The sequence below is a fragment of the Pleuronectes platessa genome, chromosome 9, assembly GCF_947347685.1.
Source record: "Pleuronectes platessa chromosome 9, fPlePla1.1, whole genome shotgun sequence".
Taxonomy (NCBI): domain Eukaryota; kingdom Metazoa; phylum Chordata; class Actinopteri; order Pleuronectiformes; family Pleuronectidae; genus Pleuronectes; species Pleuronectes platessa.
The window spans coordinates 24,474,122-24,489,125 of NC_070634.1; the positions used below are offsets into that span (position 1 = coordinate 24,474,122).

The 15,004-nt window shown below is 42.7% G+C and overlaps 2 protein-coding genes across 2 annotated transcripts; one reads left to right on the forward strand and one right to left on the reverse strand.

The window, feature by feature from the left end:
• The first annotated feature begins 1,058 nt into the window (after positions 1 to 1,058).
• LOC128447775 (transmembrane protein 69) lies at positions 1,059 to 2,763 on the forward strand. The gene is made up of 3 exons (XM_053430100.1): positions 1,059 to 1,149; positions 1,688 to 1,732; positions 1,826 to 2,763. The coding sequence occupies exons 2-3, from the start codon at positions 1,688 to 1,690 to the stop codon at positions 2,585 to 2,587; spliced, it is 807 nt and encodes a 268-aa protein (XP_053286075.1). The 5' UTR covers positions 1,059 to 1,149; the 3' UTR covers positions 2,588 to 2,763.
• A 504-nt stretch (positions 2,764 to 3,267) lies between these two features.
• Positions 3,268 to 13,927, reverse strand: slc25a24 (solute carrier family 25 member 24). Its single transcript, XM_053430098.1, has 10 exons — positions 13,458 to 13,927; positions 11,093 to 11,219; positions 10,853 to 10,940; positions 9,558 to 9,669; positions 6,850 to 7,008; positions 6,305 to 6,457; positions 5,993 to 6,100; positions 5,352 to 5,519; positions 5,097 to 5,247; positions 3,268 to 4,495 (listed from the first exon to the last, which is right to left on the reverse strand). The coding sequence occupies exons 1-10, from the start codon at positions 13,632 to 13,634 to the stop codon at positions 4,314 to 4,316; spliced, it is 1,425 nt and encodes a 474-aa protein (XP_053286073.1). The 5' UTR covers positions 13,635 to 13,927; the 3' UTR covers positions 3,268 to 4,313.
• Between the last annotated feature and the right edge of the window lie 1,077 nt (positions 13,928 to 15,004).

A 15,004-nucleotide genomic window follows, 5' to 3' on the forward strand; every position in this document is an offset into this window, starting at 1 on the left:
AGATGCTTACTATTGCTATTTGATCACCAGCCATAATGAGGTTACTCTCCTCCGCCTTATACAGCTTTTGGGAGCTAAGTTCAGGTGAAGGTGCCGATGGCTGATGAATTAAAGGAAGAAACTTGCACTTGAGAAACAGTGACATTTCAGCTTGAAAAACAGCAAAACTGTGTGGAATAAATACGGAGAACAAATAATTCCATTTTAGAAATTTTATTCATTTTTAAAAATGTTGGGATAACAGGAGCACCCTGAGAAAACCCATTGCAGAACTTTAGACTTAGTAAAAGCCATGTCAGGAGTAACATCATCCACCTATTATCTCCTGAAGAAGGAAGAGAGGCCTGCTCTTAAAGAGGAGAAGAAGCCAGGCTTTTTGCACAGGCGTCTTCTCACAATGGAGATTATTAATATCTCAAGTCCTGGATCTCTTCCAAGAAGTGAAGACATTAGCGTCTTTGGAGAAGGCCACTTCTTACTGGGGTGGTCATTTGACAGGCAGTGCTTAGGAATTGCAAGGAAGTGACATCTTGATATACTTCTGTGTTTAATGTATGCAAGTGTGTTTAGTGTTTTGCAGATCACTGTGTGTATTTTTTTGCAAAAAGTGTGAAGCTGACATTGTGCTTATAGTGGTGCAGATCTGGGCCCATGTTTTGCTCCTTGAGTGTCAGGTTTAATAATTGTGTTATACTTTTGATTTTAGTGTTTATACAATCGAAAAAAACTGTAACAAGGTGCGACATCCTCAATCCACCATCACGATCCCCAACTATCTGTCTGTCTGTCTACCTACCTACCTATCTATCTCTATCTCTATCTCTCTCTCTCTCTCTCTCTCTCTCTCTCTCTATATATATATATATATATATATATATATATATATTGTATATATATATATGTGTATATATATGTATATATATTGTATATATATATGTGTATATATATGTATATATATCTACATATATATACAAGTATATCCGTCTCTTTTATTGAAGCCTGTGTATGTGGAACTAAAGCTAGGGGAACGGCTCCAGTTGAGCACGGAAGACATTACCCGTGCACTCAGCTGTCAGAAGCTAACTAGCATCCGTTAGCTTCACTTTGACCTCGGTGAGAACAGAGAGTAAATAAATATGATAGTTCGAGGTGAGTGAACATTAACATGACGTCACCCAGGCTTCAGCTGTGTTTAGTGTCAATGTGTTCACGCTGTTTTGTGTGTGCGCGCGGCACAAAGATTCACGTAATGCTATGATGTGTGTGTGTGTGTGTATATAGATGTGTGTGTGTGAGGCATAGACTATATAAAGAGATTTGTGCGTGTGCGTGAATGGATGTGTGTGTCTGTCTGGTGTCTGAGGCAAGGACTACATAAAGAGGTCTTTGTGTGTTTGTGTATGGATGTGTGTATGTATGCGTGTCTGAGGCATAGACCGTATATACAGAGGTGTGTGTGTGTGTGTGTGTGTGTGCTTCTGAGCCTGAACAGTGTCGTTGTGTTACTTATATTCTGCTTGTTGTGACATGTCTTATTAAACAGTGGAGCTCTCTCTCTCTCTCTCTCTCTCTCTCTCTCTCTCTCAGACTCAGTCTTGATTTATAAACTGATCTATCGTCAGCTTCTCTCTGGGGGAGGAGCTGCCCTCTCTCCTGAGTCTAACTTGAGTCTGACTGTACTTTACAGATGCTCGCGGTTGTATTTAGAAGAAGCCCCCTTGCAGCCCGACAGGTAAAGGACCAGTCGTGATACCTCAGCTTCTCAAGCACCATCCCTCATTCTCTCTCTTTTTAAAAGGTAAACGTGATTGTTTTTGTTTCTTAGGCGTCGCACTGGCTCGCTCCTCCACGAAGATGCTGGACCTCGGTCTGGACGGGAGCTCCTGGCCGTGGAGGCTCCTCCCTGCGGACCTGCTGGGCCTCATCAACCATGCTGCCACCTCCAGGAACTGGACTGTTGAAACCTCCTGCCGAGCCCTGCCAGGGGACTCAAACCCACCTCTCTCCGTTTGGAGCGAGAACCCAACACTTCCACTCCTCTGCCGTGAGGTTGAAGAAGCGACCGCAGGCTGAGGCCCCTCCCAGGGAGCTGGACCTGCTGCGCTACGACATGAAGGACTTGTGGAAGAGTCCCAGACCCGCCTTGTACCTGGGCTTTGCCGGGCTGGTCCCCTTCGTGGCCCCGACTGTGCTCATGGCCGTGACTGAATGCTACCTCCCCGAACTGGCCTATGCACAGTTGGCATACGGAGCCTCCATCGTGTCCTTTCTGGGTGGAGCTCGCTGGGGATTCGCTCTCCCTGAGGCAAGCCCCGCCCAACCAGACTGGATCAACCTGGCCAACAGTGTGGTCCCCCCCCTCTTGGCCTGGGTGGCCATGCTGATGAGCGACAGCATCGTCCCGGCGGCCACAATGGTTATTATGGGCCTGGGAATCTCGCTGCATTATGACCTCTCCCTGCTGCCCACCTACCCCAGCTGGTTCAAGGCCCTGCGCTCCATCCTGACCGTCGTGGCGTTTCTGTCTCTCGTTGGAACACTCGCCATGAACGGGATTTTCCCAGAAAAGAAAATATTCTCAGAGTAATTGTGTAAACAAAATATTTAAAAGTGGAAAAAGTCAGAAAAGAGTGATCTCTGTCTGTGTTAACAACTTTCAATCATGTCACAGTGTTGTTGTTTTTTATATCTAGCTATTCTGTAAAAGCCACTGTGTGTAGAAAGTGTTAACTAAAATAAAAATAAACCAGCTTTCACATTTTACTTTAGAGACAGTGAGTGATTTTAATACCACCACCAGGGGACGCCAAAGGCAAAGCTCTTCTTATGACAATACTCCACACTTAAATATCAAATAATGCACTTTTACTTTATATACTGTTATTATTTGACTATGTTAAGACTGAACATTTACCAGAGTCTGAAATGATGCTTTAAATTCTCTGTTTATGAGAACACCTTGGAGGTATCACTGAAACATGCTTTATAATCACTAACAAGGAAATGTTAAGTTTGAATTATAGAGTACTTATAAAAAGCTAATGAGCATAGCCACTTTTCCTGTGTCCTTTCAAATGTGGAGGATCAGACAGAGTCATGAGGACAGACATCACAGGGGAAAGGCTATTACATAAGAAATGAACTAATCTGTACTTAAGAGCCTCTGGGGACGACTGCACACAGAGACACTGGACACAGACGTCTCCAACAGACAGGAAGTACATTCGTGCATATGTAAATATAAATAAAATACACTCAACTTCTCCATTTTGTAATGAAATATTTTATTACTGTAAACACCATCGTCAAATTCACCAAATATGGGGAAAGAAAGGCAAGACAGTGTGAGGGTGGAGACGTTCACAGACGTCAGAGAATCATCTCATAAGGCACATCTCTACTCCCCCGTTTACCAAACTCAATAAAAAGGTCTAAACAATATTCTGCTGTAAAATGGAGGCCGACACTCAGAGTGAAATCCATTCCCAGAAGACGTGTCTTTTCTCAAACATGACAGCGAGGTGTCCAATGTGTAAAAAATGGCTTTGTGTTAAAATCGGGACGAATTTACTGAAAGTAAATGAAGCTTTCCAATATTTGGTCAGACCACTTTCACTAATCTCAGAGAACAGACAGTGAGAACATTGCGTTTCCCATTAGGAAGAAGGACGGTGCGATAAGGTGCTTTTTGGTCAAACGCTAAAGGAACAAGTGACAACACGACCCACACTTAAAATGACTTAATTGACTAATCTACTCAAACCAACAAATAAACCAAACGGCAAACAAAATAAACCTCTGCAAGTGTCTGTGCTCGGATGTTAAATCAGTCGACCACGAGAGCGTAGAGTGTAAACAATGATGGAAGACACGTCTCCACTTCCCCCCCACCATCCAGAAATGAAGCCTTGGTTGATGAATGAGTGATAACTCCGGAGAATGTCCTCACCCAACAAAGCGGACATTCTCTGGAGTTCTTTCCTGAAAACGGCCATCTTTGAGAAAAATTTGTTGTATAATTTTGGCCCGTGTCCAATCTGCTAACGTGGAGGAGGCCGGGTTTATTCCATAAACTGCGGCCAGCCACCAGGGGGTGATTATTAATTATCATCAGCTCTGAGCGACTGCTGCAGGTTCTTCCAAACAACGTAGTTTGGTTCACACAGTTCAGGAATCACTTTAAAACTTCTCTCCAGACGACGACCTACAGGTAAACAAGTGAGTGTCCCTCGTATGTAAGAAGGGAAACGTATGAAAGAACTAAATGGCCGCCCGTCCTTTTCCTCTCTGCTCGTCACAGTTGACTCGGTTGACTACTTCTGAATCCCCAGGCCGTCCCGCATGTACTCGTACACCACGTAGCTGATGCTGACGGCCGGGATCACCTTCATGAAATTGGGCAGGATGCCGCGGTAAAGTCCAAAGAAGCCCTCCCTCTCCAAAATCCTCTTCACCATGAGGTTCATCGGCAGCTGCTCGGCGCCCTCGATAGAGGCTGGGGAGGAGAATCACACCATCAAGGAAAACATGGTTATTCAAAATATATTTTTACATATATACATTATATTCTTTCTACCTCCTTATACCAGCTAAATGAATTTGAAATATAACAAATATATCAACTCTTAGGGTTGTTTTAGAATGTTTAAATTTATATATACTATACTTTTTTTACACATAATCCTCTAAAACAATGTTTTTAAATGACCTCAAATAAGTCACCACCTATTCATCTATATACAATAAACTGCTGACAAACACAGCACCATCAGAAGTATTTATACGAGTTGTTATTTATTATATATATTTATTAACGACACTATTTGCCTTCCCAAATTTATTCCCAAATGTGGAATGTAAACATAGTAGAATTACTCAACTGTATCTGAGTACAATTTTGAAGTATTTATACTTTACCTATTTAAATAATATTTTTATTTTTATTATTTAACATTTGTTAAACACACATTTTGTTGGTCAGTATTTTCCCCCTTTTTCTGGATAAGCTTGTGAGAGCACTGGCTAGAAACCAACAGTCACAAATTAAAAGTTGTCTCATTCTTTACTTTTTGAAAACTAGGATTGGCTCCTCGTACCTTGTGCCTGCATCCGGGTGCGGATCAAAGCCAGAGGGTAACTGGCCAGCTGGCCACATGTGCTGGATAAGGTTCCACAGCCGAGCAGCACCAGAATCCCCGGGTTGGCCGAGTCTTTGGCGTAACGGGACAGCCAGAAGTTCTTCAAGCTCTGAGGATGGATGTTCAGTATGTGTGTGTGAGAAGGAAACACAGAAATGAATGGAAGTCTAAGTTTACACATTTTACAGATGAGATTCACTGAACACCACGCACCTCGTACACCGCCAGGTCGATTCCAGCGTAGGGAATGATGCCAATAATATTAGGGACGTAGCCCTTGTAAAACGCCTTCAGTCCCTCTTTCCTGGCGATTTTCTTGGCACAGTCAAACATCGATGAGTACTGTCCGGTCTTCCTCAGCGTCAGACGGGTCTTCATCACCTGAACAGACAGAAATTATCACTTTTCTTCACTAGGCAGCATTTTGACTTTTGCCTTTTTGACTTATGCCTTAAAATATTAAAAACTATGTCTAAAGTTCAAGTTCTAGCAAAAACCCGACTATTTGTTCCATAATAAGAAGGAAGTTTCATTATCTTCTAGAGGAAAAACACATCTGAACTATTTTCCATTGGTTTTTAAATAACAGGCTGTCATGATAATTTAGTAAATATATCCTGATTTAGATTTAAAGTGCTTGTTTTGAGGTTTAAGAAAACAACAGTTTTTAGTTTCAGAGATAATAAACTAATGTTTACTAATTATAAACTCACTAAATCATAATTATTATTCCATTCCTGTCAAGAGATCCCCCTCAAGCCAACAAACTGGATCTTGAAAGACGTTTAAGTCTGTATTTTAATGTATTTAAAGCTATTTAAGGACGGAGAGCTCCTGGACTCCCTGCTGCCCACCTCCATGGGGTAGATGACCGTTTGTGCCGTGGCTCCGGCCAGCGATCCGGCCATGAACCGCTCGTGGGTCTTGACCTTCCCTGGTTCACTGGACAGCATCTTCTTAAACTGATGAAACACAGCAACACAGGAGTGAGGCAGAAACACTCAGTGGAAGCGGTTCAGGATTAAGTTAACACACAAAACGACATTTCACTTTGTGGTCCGACTTTACTGTGGGACAATATTGTGTCCGTGCTGCTCATGTAGAATAATGAGTGATGCATCGACAGAGAGAGAGAGAGAGAGAGAGTGAAACAGGTGAGAAGGTACCTGCTCGTAGGCCATGAATTTAATGGCCGTCTCCGGAGCGATCTTCAGGACGTTGATTCCGTTTCCTCTCCACAGAGACGTCAGGCCGCCCTCCTTCAACATTTGCTTGAAGCCACCGACCAGGCTTATTTTATTGCTCTTAGAAGAATGCACCTGGAAACACGTTTAAGAAAGGACTTGAAATAAGAACAATCATTACTTTTCAAAAGAAATGCACTTATTATGTATGAGAGGCAGCTTTACAGATAATAGATAATAAACAGGTTAATCCATTTAACATGGGCGGAAGAAAAACTAACATTTTGGATCCGGACAAAGTGGTAGATCAATAATTTATTTAACTTTCCCTCAACTTGACATTTTCACAGATTATCCACAGAATAATTTATAGATCTTCAAGAAAAAAGAAAACCAAGCATGTTTTTGATATCTATGTGTGTGTGTGTGTGTGTGTGTGTGTGTGTGTGTTTGATTCAAGTAAAAATAGTAACTTTAAATGTGGTTTCATGAGGGGCCCTTCGACTCCACTCTAGTTCAGAGCTCACCTGCATGAAGACCTTCATTCTGTCCAGTGGGGCGGTTCCTGTCCGGGACACAGCGCCCGCCATGGCTCCCGCCGCCAGCTGCCTCCACCAAATCCCAGTTGTCTTCTCCTCCTCTGTGAACTCGTCTGGGATGGTGAGACTGTCCCCAATGTCCAGCACCTACCCACAATACAACAGAGTCAAATCTCAGTCAAGGATATTCAGGACTCTCAGTCAGTCGACTCTCACACTGATGCCTGAACACAAGCTGTTTGTCCCTGTTTTCCTCAACACATCATCTGTGTGTATCTGAATGTTCACCTAGAAACTAGAGCCCAATTGAATTTTCTAACAATATTAAAGAGTCATACATTTCTGATAAACTGTCGGCCAATGTAAAAAAAAAAAGGAAAAATCGAAATAAATGTGGCAATGATTCCTAAGATGTCGTTTTTTTAAACCCTTATGACAAAGAAATGTAATTAAGGCCTGATGTTTTATAGATTAACAATAAACTTGATAATAAAAATAAAACACAAATTTAACCAAATATATAGACCTTGAATTAAAATAAAAACATTTTTCTTAATGTCAAATAATAACATGTAGATCTGGAGAATGCTCATATTTTTGGAATACTTTATTCTGTAAAATAACTAAATATCGATGAAAGGCTCGTATCGACCATATTCAAACATAAGCATTATTAAAAACTGGTTGCAACCAAGATAAATTCTGAGTGGGACATTTAACTGCAAGTACATTAAGACAACTCCATTTCTAAGTGACCTGGAAACCTTGTAGTAATTTCTTCCCTGCAGTTTCTAGGGATTTACTTGCTCACACACAAACAGCAATATATTCATGTTGATGAATCTAGGACCAGGGGGAAAACTCAAAGGGTCGATACAGGAACCTACCATGTCCACCTCCACCTCATAGATCCCCCCATCATCTTCAAAGTGGAAGAAAAAACAGTTTCCCTGCTGCTGCTGCTGAGGCTGCTGCTGCTGCTGAGGCTGCAGCAGCACCATGACCACCTCCCCCCTGATGAAGCTGCTGATCCAGAACGGTGCTGCACTAACTCAACAGAACCGGACCCTTCACACGAGTCTAACAGTCAGACGCCGACGGTCAGCAGGTCCCGTCCGGCCCGAGAGGTGAGAGACGCTGCATGTGGAGGGACGCCTCGCCCTCCCTGCCTGTGGCTTCTCCTGTTCTAGACTCACTTCCTCTCTCCTCGACCTGTCCCAATGACCAGCTAATCCCCCCCCCCTCCACAGGTCAGACTGAAATTAGCTTATCTCTGCCAAGATTAGCATCTCCAGGTTTATTTAACCGCGGAGGTTGTGCCAATGAACACAGGCAGCAAACGTCAGAGATTAGCCATTGACTGGAACTGGAAGTGGACAATTAGACATGTCACAGAGATAGTTCCATTCAGTCGATAATCTAAATTTAAGATACTGCTACAAATTGACCTTGTATTGGTTTAACGAGAAGCAGGAAGTTCAGGAGAGAAATATCATGTCCGGGGAGCTCTCGTGTGGCATGGTAACAGTCACATCACTGGTGTTATAAATAAAACCACTTGTTTTATTTGTAGCTTCTTGTAGAACAACCTCTTTTCCCCTGAAAGTCTGTTGACGACAAAGTCAAGTCAAGGTTCTCCTCCAATGTCGACCTCTATTTCTCTAAGTAAAGACTTATCACATATTCAGGAGATAAAAACCCTTCACAGTCTTCTCCTCCTCCTCCTCCTCCTCCTCCTCCTCCTCCTCCTCCTCCTCCTCCTCACCACCTTTTCTCACCTCTCCTCTGAAAATGAATGAACGTAATCTGCTGACGCCGTCGAGGTTCTGATCTGTTGCCAAAGTCCTCGGCCAAATCCAGAATCAGCTGACAAGTCTCTTTCACAACTTTCCCCTGTGGTGCAGTGGATCCGAAAACGAGGCCGGACAAACTCAGAGGACACAGACGACAGGTCGGATGAGGAAATGTTCTGCCTCCATGTTGCTTCCATTTAGACTTAAGACTTATTATTCAATTTGAGAACCAGCTGATGTGCAGGTTTCTAAGCTTCAAAGTTACACGTCCACACCATGAAACTGATCTTTACTCTGTTTATCCTCTCTGTCCTGAATTTGGCTCCGTGGACATTTTCCTGGTCTGTGTACAAAAGTCTCGAAATTTTTTAAAGCTGAGAAGCTAAAGGAGAATTTGCTGCAACAACCAGGAAAAGGTTAAAAATTTATGTTAACTTTGTCCTAATCCCCTGATTATTGATCTGGCACAAGAACAAACTCTGAAAGAAACCACAGGATATTTCCAGATTCTTCACTCTGGCCTGAAACAACAATCATCCACATCAGCACGTTTCAACCAGGCGTCCATCACTGCTGATCAGAACCGGAGCCCAAACAAACCCATTAACTGCAGAATCATTTGACCCGGGAGTGAATGCTGACTTCATTGCAGACACAAGCCAGATGCCAGTGGGTGTTCTGACCAGTAGAAAAAAGGGGAATTTCGGACCTGGACGCAGCATCAACTTTTTTCCAGACTCTCACCTTGACGCCACAATATTATCCAGTCACACACCTGCACTTTCATATACAGCACACACCCCCCCCCACACACAGTCTGTCTTTTCTGTTTAACATAAAGCCATCATGGTCTGCTTTCTCTCTTTCTCTCTCTCTCTCACACACTGAGTCACACTCTCTTACCGTGGAGTGCTTCCAGTAGCGGACAATCTCCTGCAGGTTGGTGGCTGGGTTAAACAGGAAGTGCTCCCTCCACTCGTTCCAGTCCACAGTCATGGTGCCATCCACGTCGATACTGAGCCACAAAGATACACAGAAGAAATGTTATTTGGAACTGGACCAAAGACTGTAATTAAAGTGGGATGATACTGAAGCTAAAGCGTCTCGATAGCCCCCTGGTGGCTGGTTGCAGTATAGGTCATCAGCACTGCCTCCTCCATGATAGTGGATGGGACATTGACCAAACTAATACACCTTCCAGCTATATTCTAACATGAGCTCACTCACACATTATCCAGAGTCTTAACAAGGGAACTGGCCGGAAAACCCTCTAGAGATTTTCCAGAACAACTGACTCAGACAATTGATTTCTCACATCCAGCCCACGACAAAGAATTTGGGAGAATGTCTGGGGTTCAGTGCAGATCTGAGAGCAGCTTATTTTGGAAAACTGTCCAGGGTTTGTCCCGCCTCTTAGACCTGCTGGGATTGGTTGCAGCTCCACTCATGACGAGACTCACAGGAAATACAGTATAGAGATAATAAATGTTTTTAAACCATGTCTCTGTTCTACGGCAATCTGAGCCTTCAATGAGTTATTTCCTTCATCTGCCTCAGCTCAGCAGACGTTACACAATCATAAATTATTCTGTGGTTTTCGAACTCTCTGATTCACAGTCATACACGTGCTGCGTCACTTCTCTTTCCAGGTCACACTGTCATGTGAGCACTTGCAAATCAGCAGCTTCACAATTTGTTTATGCAAATACACGACACACTGACACAGCTCAACCGCAGCAGCCTGGAATGACTTGGTGAGACACTGTGAAGGAATGAACAGGATGATAACTCCCTGTATAACATGTTCATGCATATAACAACAAGGTGAATGATGTTGAAGTAAAAACCACAGACCTTCCTTCATCTTCATCTGGAAGCTACATGATGAACATGAGTAGATCCAAACTCTAAATAGCTTCCTGGTGCCATCAACCACTCTCAATATGAACTGACCCATTTATCTGTGTGTAACACACTCTGATGAAGGCATTAGTGTTTTTTTAAGCGTAAATCCCATTTGAATAAAAGCATTTTCCAGTACACAATACATATGTTCCCTCATGAGCACCAGTGGTTTGAGGGACACCAGTAGCGCTCCTGCCACCTCTTTCCTTGACCAATTTATCAGTTGTTGAGTTATCAGCTCAACAAATATTGTAAATATTCAGTTTCTAATTTAGAAAAATAAGCAGCGATACCTTTGGAGGATCTTCTCTGCTTCCACTTTGCTGACATCCATCCCCAGATCAGCCAGAGACTGTTTAATCTCCATGAAGTCAATTCGACCTGTGGGAAATAAAAACACAGAAATCCTGATGTTTCCCACATGATGAGGAAGAATAACTCTGTGTCACCAACATGGCGGGTTATGTGAAGTTCACAGCATTCAACCTATATAAACATATAAACATATAAACAGGAGGTTTGCTCCACCGCACCATCGTTGTTTTTGTCCAAGCTCTTGAAGGTCAGCCGTAACTTCTTCTCGTGATCCCTTAGGTACTTGGAGAACTCGCTGAAGTCGAGCCCTTCGTCTTTGTCTTTGTCTCCTGAGGAAACTATTTTCTGAAAAAAGAGAAGAAGAATATTATCAGAGCACATTCTTCATGTTGAGCAGCAGCTGAGTCAGATTCTAATCTCTCCACAAAACATTTCGCCTTCTTTGCCAGCTGGTGGCAGAATAACGCAGAGAAATCCCTGAAGCCACTTCCTGTGTAAACCTCATGACCTCATTTTCTGTCATTATCTTCTTACATCGTTTGTGCTGTTGCTGTTTTATTTTGTGTTTTTTGCTTTATCTATTTTTATCTCTGACATTTCCCCTCATTTGTAGAGTGATCTGTGCAGTAGATAAAGATTGTGTTTGTTTGTAGAGGAGCTGCACTTCATGTTACTGTCTTATACATAATGTTATGTAATAATGCTGATCGAGGAAATCAGATGAAACACAAAAAACTCTGTAACTGTTCCGCAAGTCACTAAGAGATCCACGTGTGCATGAGGGAAATCATACAGAAACTAGAATGTCTCCCAGTAAGATCACAACCTCCACCAACGTCAAACAATCACACACAAGATCTGCTGGTTAGAGGAAATACAACAGAAAAAGGAAGTGGTCTGATAATGTTCATGATTTATTGCGTCCACCTCAAAACTATGTTTGTTTGTTTTGAGTTTTTTAACATTTTCCTTAAGTTCTCAGAAAATAACTCAAAAGATGTATCAGGCACGTTTAGGGGGTTGATCTGTACGAGTGTGCTACTTGGTACAGATCCAAATATAAATGCTGATCTCATGAGTGTGAATGTGCTTTCAATGGGAATGTTAATAATTAGTATTATATTAATAGATGTTAATAGTTAACTTTGTTTATTAAAGATAACTTTCAAAAGCTGATTTATCGTGAGCCATTAGGAGTCTACCGGTCGGACGAGGCAGTTGTAAAAGCATTTATTACCTCTGGATCATTTCACTATCACACAGCAGTGACCTGCCTGTCCCTTCCTCCCTGACTCACACTGTTAAAGTTACCAGAGTCCCTGATGAGACGGAGCAATGCAGCATTATATGGTTACTGAAGGTGGGACCGTCCGAGTCGCAGCTCACACCTATGCCTGCAGACTGAACTTTGATTTTTGGTCCACCTTGGCTTCACCCAACCTGCTCTCTAGAAAAAAACTGAATGAGAAAAGCCTGAGGTAATGAAACCCAAATCGAGGTCATTCGTTTGAGGAGCCGGTCGTTCACAGGATTTAGCTGCACAGGTTTTCTTGCCCTTTCCTGCCCTGTCCATGTATTTAATTGTTTGTTTGTCTCGTCAGCAAGATGAAGCAGAAACTACTGAATGGATTTCCACATTCTGAGAGAATTGTCATCAACCACCCGCCCACTAGCTCACAGTGAATCCAGCTGGGGAACCCCTGCCATGTCCTCCCATTGGATTATCTGCACGTCTGCAGACTTTATACCCGGGGGCCAGGCGGAGAACGTCAGCGTTCACACATGCACGTCTGAAAGCAGCTATAGTGTCAGTTTATATCATCATCTAAGAATAGCTCATGCGAGACAAATAATTTATAGAGTCATTGTTATTGAGGGTTAACATGGAGGAGCCTGTTCACTGCTCAGGTCATTCAGGAATGCAGTAGTGCAACACGCAAGTTTACAACTTTCCCTCCAGGGCCTATGAGAGCACTCTTACAGATATCTTTGTGAAGAGCATTTAGGTAAAGTGGGGACATATTGGCCATTCAGAACTTTCAGACCTGCGTCCAATGGGCTTTTTATGGGTTAAACCAAGTTAAGACTTGGTTTTATGTTTAAGGTTAGAATAAGATGATAGGGTTAGGGGATAGGGAACACATTATGACAATGAGTGTCCTAAGATACAAGTAAAAGGTTGTATTTGTGTGTGTGTGTGTTCCAGGTATAACTCATGTTGTGGGGACCTAACTCTGTTTACACGCCCACATTATCTGGAATTATCTTCCTTAAGGGGACAAAATCCAAGTTCCCATTACATTTTGGGTTTCTCTTTTATTCTAAGGTCTCGATCTTACTATGGAAAGTGTCTTTAGATAAGACAGATAGATAGATAGATAGATAGATAGATACATAGATACATAGATACATAGACAGATAGATAGTGATAGGATTTGACACTATTAATTAAATTGAACATAAGTCATTAAAATCAAAAGAAGAGGTTAGGTTTAGGTAAATAGAAACTATGCTATGTGTGTATGTGTGTGTGTGTGTGTGTGTGTGTGTGTGTGTGTGTGTCCACTGTATCCATGGCTCTACCTGGGCTGCTCCCCTCCCAGTCTGGATGCCCATGGCGGCCAGTCCTGCCTTCAGCTCGACCACATCCACCTTCCCATCTTTGTTTGTGTCCAGTTTGGAGAACAGCGTCTCGTATGTGCTCGACTCATCTGCACAGTGACAGTCCGTGAAAAACAGCTTCCTTACCGCCTGATACATGCTGAGGCCTCACACACACACAGACTCACACAGACTCACACACACCCACAGACACACACACAGTAAGATTCCTGTGGTTTGCACTTCTGGTTTGGAGCAGCCGGAGGATTTCAGACAGATCCCGGCAGCGCAAGTTCGAGAGAAGAGGTAGACGAGTGGTCCCGGTCGTGGTGCAGGCTGGTCCGGTGGATAGTGGATCTTCAGCGGGGAAGTAGGAAGCAGGAGGCGGATGAAGTGAGTCGATCAACTGCGCTGAGGAGAAAAAATGGGTGGAGAGACATGGCCTGAGGAGACCTCCTCTTTCAGTGTGCACACTCATTATCGAGACACACCCTACTACACAAACAACACACGAACAGACACACACAAACACACACACTGTTACACACAAATTAGTGCTTTAATAGGTCAAAAGCTTTTTTAATTAAAAGATTGTTTCTAAAAAAATTCTCCTTTTCAATGCATTTATTACAATTTCTGTTGTTATGGTGGTGTGCTATTACACACACAGGCACAGAAACACACACTTATTGCTTGGATACACAGTGTAAGTGCTTAAACTGGTCAAAAAGCAGTTTTACTCTGAAGTCTTCTTCTTTCCATGCATTTAATACACTTCCTGTTGTTGTGTTGTTGTGGTAACAAACAGACACACACACACACACACACACACACACACACACACACACACACACACACACATTGTCTATAGATGCATCCTCCCTGCCCCCACAGTGGGGTCCATGGTTAAAGTTAAAGTAAATCTGTTTTAGTTCAGTGAGTCACACACAAAGGAATCTGACAGCTGCTCCTGGCAAAACTTTTTTAATGGGGGGGGGTACTTTACGTTGAAGGAGACAGGAAAACGAGAGATGGATTGGGGAGGGAAGACGCAGGGGGGTTCTTAATTCAAATTTTCAAATATGGGATATTAATATAACACATACAAAATTAATACAATTTCCTCGAATAAACCAGGTAACAGGAAATAAAAAAGAAAACAAACAATTATTGTTACTGTGGTTGTAATAAACTACAATTGTAAAGTGTGTATTTCACACTAGTGTCAGAGAAGTGGCAGCTTTGTTCCACACGATGGCGACACATGTTACGGAACAGCAGCTGGTTTCACTTTGTTGTCGTCTGTGCTGCGGTTGTCATCACTGACCACCAGGGGGCGAAAGAGGCAGAAGGATCTTCTACTTTATGCACAAACCGAGAAGGCGGGTTTTTCTTCTACTACAGTCACGGTAGCATGTGACATAATACATCCGTTTAATTCTCACTTTTTTCAAAATAAAGGCACGTGAAACAGAAATCCCAAACACTGACTTATGCCTCATCTTTTCACCCTATTTTGTCAACTTGAT

What these genes read in the sequence shown, in the direction of transcription:
- LOC128447775 (XM_053430100.1), top strand. Translation starts at nt 1,688, where the DNA reads ATGCTCGCGGTTGTATTTAGAAGAAGCCCCCTTGCAGCCCGACAG. An exon ending in GCCCCCTTGCAGCCCGACAG is followed by an intron (nt 1,733 to 1,825) that starts GTAAAGGACCAG and finishes TTTGTTTCTTAG; the next exon opens with GCGTCGCACTGGCTCGCTCC.
- slc25a24 (XM_053430098.1), bottom strand. Translation starts at nt 13,634, where the DNA reads ATGTATCAGGCGGTAAGGAAGCTGTTTTTCACGGACTGTCACTGTGCA. An exon ending in GCTACTGGAAGCACTCCACG is followed by an intron (nt 7,009 to 9,557) that starts GTAAGAGAGTGT and finishes TATTGTGGGTAG; the next exon opens with GTGCTGGACATTGGGGACAG. An exon ending in CACCCGGATGCAGGCACAAG is followed by an intron (nt 4,496 to 5,096) that starts GTACGAGGAGCC and finishes TCTCCTCCCCAG; the next exon opens with CCTCTATCGAGGGCGCCGAG.